At 39.6% G+C, this 8,216-nt stretch overlaps 1 protein-coding gene across 1 annotated transcript; it reads right to left on the reverse strand.

Annotated features, from left to right (window-relative positions):
• On the reverse strand, positions 2,457-6,846 carry LOC110431830 (putative casein kinase II subunit beta-4). Its single transcript, XM_021451501.1, has 5 exons — positions 6,373-6,846; positions 3,742-3,960; positions 3,423-3,532; positions 3,159-3,324; positions 2,457-2,850 (listed from the first exon to the last, which is right to left on the reverse strand). The coding sequence occupies exons 1-5, from the start codon at positions 6,530-6,532 to the stop codon at positions 2,717-2,719; spliced, it is 789 nt and encodes a 262-aa protein (XP_021307176.1). The 5' UTR covers positions 6,533-6,846; the 3' UTR covers positions 2,457-2,716.

The following is an 8,216-nucleotide window of genomic DNA, read 5'->3' on the forward strand; positions in this document are numbered from 1 at the left end:
AAATATATTACTTCTAGCATATCAAAAAAATATAAGTTATAAAAAATCCATGATGTTTCTCATGGAGCTTATAAGATTCAAATAATAATAATAATAATAATAATAATAATAATAATAATAATAATAATAATAATAATAATAATAATAATAATAATAATCATCATCATCATCATCATCTATAAATTTAGTTAAACTTTAGATAATTTAATTTAGGACAAATGAAATTGCACCATATTGCAGGACGGAAAGAGTATTTCGCTAGCAACAATTAAAAAATATTATCTTTGTCCTTCTGCTAGTAGTTAACGCTCTATTTAGTTTTGCCAAGCTGTCCTTTATGCATACTACTTTCTCTGGCTTAAAAAGATACAATTTTAGTTTGAACTAGTCAACCACCTATTTTATAGTATAGTAAAAATGTCAAAACTTATATCTAAATAGATTTACTATAAAAATACATTTCATAATCACTCTAATAATATTTATAAGATATAAAAATGTTAATATTTTTTATATAGAGATAATTAAAATTAAAATTATTTGACTTCTCAAGAAGGAGATTTATATCTTATTTTAGAGCGGAGGGAATACTTAACTACATCCTACTTACGACGCACGCAACGCAATGGTCCTCAACACCTCTAACAACCTTGCTATCCTGTGCCAACGTGTTTCATATAAATCCAATGACAAGTTGCAATGATTGAGAATGCTTATCTGAAATGGCATGTTGTACAACACTCCAGAAAAAAAACGTGAGTGAAGCACAATTGTGCCATGTCATATAGCTTATAAGTTCTCGCGAAAAGAAAAGTTTTTGATATTATAGTACATTTGTGACTATAGCAATTAGTGTCCAATTATAGACTAATTAGACTTAGAAAATTTGTCTTGTAAAACATATATAAATTATGCAACTAGTTATTTTTAATATTTAATTATCTATATATATCCAAACATTTAATGTGATGGGATAAAAAGTTTTTGAGTAAAAACTAAACAAGGCCTTCCACCCTAAAATCCAAAAATTTTCAAGATTCTCTGCCACATCGAATCTCTAGACGCATGCATGAAGTATTAAATATAGACGAAAATAAAAATTAATTGCACAGTTTGGTCAAAATTTACGAGACAAATCTTTTGAGCCTAGTTAATCCGTGGTTGAATAATAATTACCACAAACAAACAAAAGTGCTACAGTATCGCGTAATTTTTCTCATCAGGAACTAAACATGGCCTAAAGAAAAACAAAATGGACAAATTGATATGAACACTAGCGCTACCCGATCAACCAGTGTTCACTGTTCGATGACAGAAGGAACGGGAGGTCGTCCTGCTCTGCATTTAGAATTTTAGACCCCTGAAAAGTGGGGTCCTGGCACTGGCAGTCCCTGTTTACGGTATCGCTTTCGTTTGCTTGAGCGATCATTCGCAAGCAAGCATTTCTCCTGGGAAACGATAACTATTCGTCGCGCCGCTGGCGCTGGGTGTGTGTTTCTGTTCATATAAATTCGTTTGGAAATTAGGCGTCATCGCGTCAAGCGTAACAAGGAAGAAAAGCGCGACGGGCTCGATCTGGCTGTATTCGTCGACAGGGACGCCGGGAAGAAAATTCGCCGTGCGTCTCAATGTCTGATGGGCGCGGTGCTGCGTCGTCGATTCCATCGGCGGACGTGCTTATCCGCGGGGCCTTGACGCTGACATAGTCTGACGTGTACTAGTACTAGTTTAGTGAACCATGGTATCCGGGCTCCAGAATAGAGTAATATACAGTGCACAATTAGGAGCTGACACCAAAAATAAATCTTGACAGCAACGTGTGCCGGCAGATTTGTCTCGGTGTATGCTCAACTTACTCTGCAGAAAATCGATACAGAAGCAGCACAAGCTGACCATTTTTTGGTTAACCCACTGCGCCAACACAAGCCATTACAACATGTGAAAGAGATAACAAACAAGGGCTAGAGTATCGTGAGCACAGTGTGACTCCAATCCCTGTTTTTGGGTACTCACCCTGTCACGCAGCCGAGTCGTATAGCCTGAATGTCTGAACATGTACGTGTATAGGAGTGTTGGAAAACGGAAATGAGAAATCCGACGTAAAACTTGAGTTGACGTTGCGTTGAACACGTTGCAGATTGCAGTTGCAGGCCGTGGTTAGTAGGGTTCATCCCGCCTGGTCGCGGTCAGCGACTCGGCATCCGCAGGACAACGACGGAGATCATGCCGCTCCACCGGCACCAGTGAAGCCGTCAACACGAATTTCCAGTTTTCACGTACCCGGATGGTACCATAGTAGGTGCAGTATTCGACGTCCTGGACACAGGAAACAAACAAAAAAAAAAGACATTGGCCAGCTTGAACAAAGTAGATCCGACGACAAGCCTCCAGCTTGAACATGGTCACAGGCTCACAGCTTTTCGGTGGAAACCATACCAACACATATTGGACATATATTGACACGAACGGGGGCGGCAAAGATTTCGTGTGAAATGACCTGAAACCATACAGGTTGGCATACATTGATCAAGTGAGTGAAAGAGAGAACCTAGGTTACACAACAGTGATATCAGAAAACAGATACAAATTTCACAGCAGTTTTACAGCGAGACCCAAGCTCGCGAATTCGTACATCAATAGGCCACAACATTTGAAGGCCACGGTGCTCTCCCTAAGACCTAGGTGAAAGGGTGCTTCTGCTGAAAGTACAGCTCTGTCATGACGGCTTGTGAAGTTTGAAGCCAAAAACTCTTGGAGTGTATTGCTGCAACGGCTTCTGCGGCTTCAAGTGTGGATAAGTCATCAGGAAAAGATGGGGGAATGTCGTCCCAAAGTATGATCCATCAATGTCTGGGTAAAGTTAAGGACATGCAATCACAACTTACAAAAAAACCCTATGATTATTTGCCAGGAAAGAGTTTAAGCTGGGCTGGAGGCAAGTAATATGGGGGGAAATGTTCAATGTGGTTCACCAGGCTGCTGGTATGGAGATCAGAGAAAACATATATGATGTTGCAGAAGAAATATATGTCAATAGTTTTAAAGGGTGGTCAAAATATAAAAAACTTGAAAAGGACAGCATAAAATGGCCAGTAGATGTAAATGGAAGTATGGAAATATCATACAAAATAATTCAAAAAAACAGATCAAAAGGATACTGCCTTGGTACTTGGATCTTGGATAATTAAGTTCCTCACATTTGGGACAATATATCTTCACTGTGCTCGATCTAGGAATATCTGATTGCCCTGCTGGAAGACAGGGCTGGCCACAGCAGTACACTCTGGGGCATCTACCAAAGTCATAGTTCTTGAACTTCTCCAACTGCGGCAAACGAAAGCAGAATAGTTCAATGTCAAAGGGAGATAAGAGGAGCAAAACACGTCTTGATCATACTTAGATCATAACATAGATTAGATTACCATTGCAGCTAGACCCTTGCTGGTTAAGATGTATCGTGCGTGAATTAATCCATACAGCATCTCTGCAGACGACTCGATTAATTCGTTTTGCTCCTCAGTGAACACATCACCTGTACAGAGATGGTCCTGTCTCATGAGTGCAGCAGTACAATTAATCTAGACCTATTAGCCGATTTCAGTTGACGGGGTTGATTAAGAGATTTATCACCATAAATAATGAATGCACAAAAAGATAAGTGGATTGCAAATAAGTTACAGACCATAAATTCAGAAAAAGGAAAACAATATGCATTAACTTCCTTAAGGAAAACAATCTCACCATTAGAAGACTCAATGTCTAAGATGAGATCAAGTGCATAATCATAATATGGGACCTGATTACTCAGACCACACAGGTTAAAATCATCCTGTATGTAGTCTTCATCGATCTCACAAAAGAATTCATTGCCTCGCAATGTACAGAACCATGAAATCCAGGATGTGTCCTCCCCCTCAGAACCACTGACATCAGAATCTTCGCTGTCAGTTTCAAATTCCTCTGCAAACCAAAATAGAAAAAAAAAGTTAATGGATGCCTAGTGATGTGAAATCAAATATGCTCATAATCACAGCTACTCTGGATAAGAACAAACAACCATGAGCAAAATAGAGACACACAAAAAAAAACTAGAACTAGGTGGCATTTTATTAAGAAAATAAGCACCCAAATTCAGATCGATGCACACACACAAAAAAAAACCTAGAACTAGGTGGCATTTTATTAAGAAAATAAGCACACAAATTCAGATCGATGAGGACTTCAACTGGGTGATCTAGGCATACATCCACACCCTCAGCCAACAGATCTAGCTCAACTTCCTCATGCTCTAACAAACAAATTTATATCGTTTACATTTTAATATCAATCCACAAAACAAAACAAAACAAAAAACAAAGCATACAACAGCACATATAAACCATAAATAATTCTTATTTATTATGTGATCAGGATTTGTGGAGTGGTATCAAGTTAATCCTAAAGTTTTAGCCAAAGGTGCAGTCATATCCTGCATTAAGGCGCGGTGGTGCGCACCATTACCAAAGATTAGCAGAACAACAGTAAAAACGAGATGAAAAATCTAGCAGACTAAATTCAAACTACATCTGAGGCAGAACAACGACTGGGTTGCAGCTCCCACTTCCTCCAGTCTGACAAAAAAATAAAGTGGCCATTGTACATAATTTCTCTTGTTTGAATGGTTAAGATGCTGCTTTAATGGTATGTTGTTATAGGCCTTTGTTAGCCTTCTTTTGTCTACAATGTGAACATAACCAATCCACAATATGCGCAATACAATTTATCATTTTTGTCTAACCCAGCCCATTCAACAAGTTCATGGTTCCACACTAGATATATCTAAAGACCAGCAAAGAGTGAAAAATGAACCGAACAGAACGATATCACCTTTGTTTGGCCAGTGCCTCAGTGGCACTGGTCCCATGTGTTCAACTCAGAACTCAGAGAGGGAAAAAAATGTGACTATGCGTTCAGTTTGTTGGTCAGGTCCACATGTACCAGCATTGATCCAACCAAAATTAACAACATGCATCAAAGAGAGGATCAGCAAAATGCTTCCCACACCATAAGGCGCTGAAGCAGATGATTAACTCCACGTCACTAGATTCAGTTCCTGGTGCCTCCCATCCTAGTTACTTTCATTTCATCCATCAGATCATACTTCTCCCCCATGTATACTGCTAGTTCTTTTTTTTCATGGCCAACAGAGCACCCCATAACGAAGGATGATCCAATACAAGTACACAACCTCATGCTGCAGGAAGTGCTTTGTTGCATCCAATACCATACTAAGGAGACTCACTCACAGATAACAGAAACCTCAGAATTCTGCGGACCCAACTGAAAGGTACTCCTTGTGTTCCAAATTGTAAGTTGTTCTGGCTTTTCTAGATACTTTGACTATGTATCTAGACATAATGTATATCTAGGTGTGCAGTACCTAGATATGTACATAGAAAAGCCAGAACAACTTGCAGTTTGAAATGGAGGGAGTAGTACCAAGTAGAAGAAATAATCACATATTCTTCAGCAAACAAGATACTAGACTAGCACTCCGTCCGGTCAGAAGTTGACGCTCCAGACATCATGGTAGAACTAATTGCAAGTCAGTCATTGTCCAAAAGACCAAAACATCTACTAAATCCAGACAGAGATAGTATCATAGTTGTTAAAATCGCAATCCTATGGTGCGATTTTATGACTTTACGATATTATTTTATCAGGTTGACTCTACAATTCCATTAAGTAGAATCTATGATTTTACAATTCTAGCAGTTATGATCCTAGGATTTGCGATCCTACCATTGGAGTTTCGATCCCATTCTGGATCATGATTTTAACAACCTTGGATAGTATTCAAGAACAAAAACACGAAGCATTCATTTTCTGATTCTGTGTGATAAATGGTTTGTAGCATTTGATCCATCTCATCCTTAAAGCAATCGAAGTCATTTCCAACTACCAATGTTACACTTCCATTTGTTTCTTCATTGTAGGTTTTCAGAGATACCACAGCTTCTGAACCCCACTACGAGCAAACCGCTCATAAACTCTTTAGTCTTTGGCTGGCTATTTGCTCATTTTTACTGGTTTCCTAGTTTAAATTGCTTATAACAACACTTGTTGCAAAATAACCAGCATACAAACGAAAAGCACGCCATCTTCCACTTCAGGCAAGGAAGTGAGCTTCTCATTCAAAGGGGACATAAAAACGGAAGCCACGAAATCTAATCACAGCACACTAAATTTCAACATAAGATTCTGCACGAAAAAAGACAGAGAAGTCGCATCTTTCAAACCAAGCATGCATTGCGGCAGTTCATCATACACAGTGACGAAGGTAATCGAAATATGTAACGAATAACGAAGGTTCGTGGAAGGTCTAGCTCTTACCACCATCAGACATCTTCTCCGCCTTGCCAAGCGACGCTGGCAGCTTCCCGGCAGCAGCTAGGCGCTCCCTCTCCTTGGGCACGACGCCGCCCCTGGAGGTGGACGGCGACGACCTCTCCAGGTGCTTCTCGAGGGCGTCCTTGATGCGCTTCCGGTCCATCCCTGCGCCGCCGCCGCCGCCGCCGCCGCCGCAGCCACCAAACAACCCCGATCCACGTAAGCTGCCGCTGGTTTCTCTCCCCCGATCTTTGCGCGACAGGTCGAGTTATCCGCTGCCGAGAGCCTCGCAAAACGGCGCTTGAGGGCTAGGGTTTGCGCTGGCTGCGCAGGCGGGGGAAACGAGATGGAGAGAGAAAGCGAGACAAGAAGGAGAGGGATCGGAGAGGTGACGAGGCGCAGGGCGAGAAGGGGAGGGAGCGCCCGTGGGCTTGCCGCTTGCGTGAGGTGGGCGGCTCAAATTCGGACAGGTGCCGGGGGTTTCCCGTAAAAAAGGACACCCCATCTCGCAGATATTTTACTCCGAAGTGCGCGTACCTCGGTGTCGGTCCAGGGCCCAAATGAACCCACCTCTGAATAGTTAATCTCTAGGTTAAATTAAAGAGTAAAATACACTGGGTTGTCAGCCTGTGCCACTTTGGTCCATGAACTTGCAAACTCAAAAAAGTGACCTCTGAACTTGTCCGTATGTGCCACTTTGGTCCATGAACTTGCAAACGCAAAACAGTAGCCCCTGATCTTGTCGGCCTGTGCCACTTTGGTCCATAAACGTGTAAACGATCTTTCAACGCGTCAACAAATATTTATTTATTTCATAACTAATTATTAATGAAATGCTAAATTCATGAAATGTTTTGTGTAGCCTCTTCATGTGTACTCTGCATAAGAAAAATATGAAACCTAGAAAACGAATAATTTTTGCTTGTTTTAAAATTATCTCTTTTAATTAATAAATGCAATGAATTGATATATTATTTGATATATTTGATGCTACGAATAAAAATATATCAATTTCGTAAATTAAAAAAAATGCTGACATCATTGCTAACGTCAGCACCATAAACGGTGCCATGCATGGCCTACCAGAGACGGCCACGTGGCATAACAGTGTCATGCAACCGGTGTTATTTTCGTATTTGCATGTTCATGGACCAAAGTGGCACACGTCGACAAGTTCAGGGGGCACTTTTTCGCGTTTGCAAGTTCATGGACCAAAGTGGCACATGCTGACAAGTTTAGGGGCCTCTTTTTCGCATTTGCAAGTTCATGGACCAAAGTGGCATAGGGCAACAACTTAAAGGGCCGCCGGTGTATTTTACTCTAAATTAAATAAAGATTCAAAATCTATGAAACCAATTTAGCTCATTATAGATATATTATAAACTATATTATTCTTATAATATGCTCATTTGAAATCATAAATATTTGTACTTTTCTAATGAATTCAGTCAAATGTTAAAAAATACTTAAACCAACTTTAGAAGTTGATTTGTTCTCAAACCATTAAATATCACGTAGAGAGAAAAGCTAAAAACTTCTGAGCTGGCAGTAAGAAAAAAATAAACTCTTTTGTGAGTTGCAATACATGTCTACTCCCTCCGTCACATAAATAAATACATTTATTTGACTGCTACGATTCATATTTAACTATTCGTTTTATTTAATTTTTTTTTAAAATATATCTAACAATAAAATAAGTCCTGAAAAAATAAATAATATTTATTAAATTTTTTTAAATAAGACAAATGGTCAAATATGAATCATAGAAATCAAAGAAATACAATTATTTATGGGATAGGGGGAGTATCTTAAAGAATATATTAATAAAGGACACGTTATATGTGGGA

This window comes from Sorghum bicolor, chromosome 1, assembly GCF_000003195.3.
Source record: "Sorghum bicolor cultivar BTx623 chromosome 1, Sorghum_bicolor_NCBIv3, whole genome shotgun sequence".
In the NCBI taxonomy this organism is placed as follows: domain Eukaryota; kingdom Viridiplantae; phylum Streptophyta; class Magnoliopsida; order Poales; family Poaceae; genus Sorghum; species Sorghum bicolor.

Excerpts from the sequence above, each read along its gene's own strand:
- LOC110431830 (XM_021451501.1), bottom strand. The coding sequence starts at position 6,532 with ATGGACCGGAAGCGCATCAAGGACGCCCTCGAGAAGCACCTGGAGAGG. Across the intron at positions 3,533-3,741 it reads AGACATTGAGTCTTCTAATG|GTGATGTGTTCACTGAGGAG; the intron begins GTGAGATTGTTT and ends ATCTCTGTACAG. Across the intron at positions 3,325-3,422 it reads GCAAGGGTCTAGCTGCAATG|TTGGAGAAGTTCAAGAACTA; the intron begins GTAATCTAATCT and ends CGTTTGCCGCAG.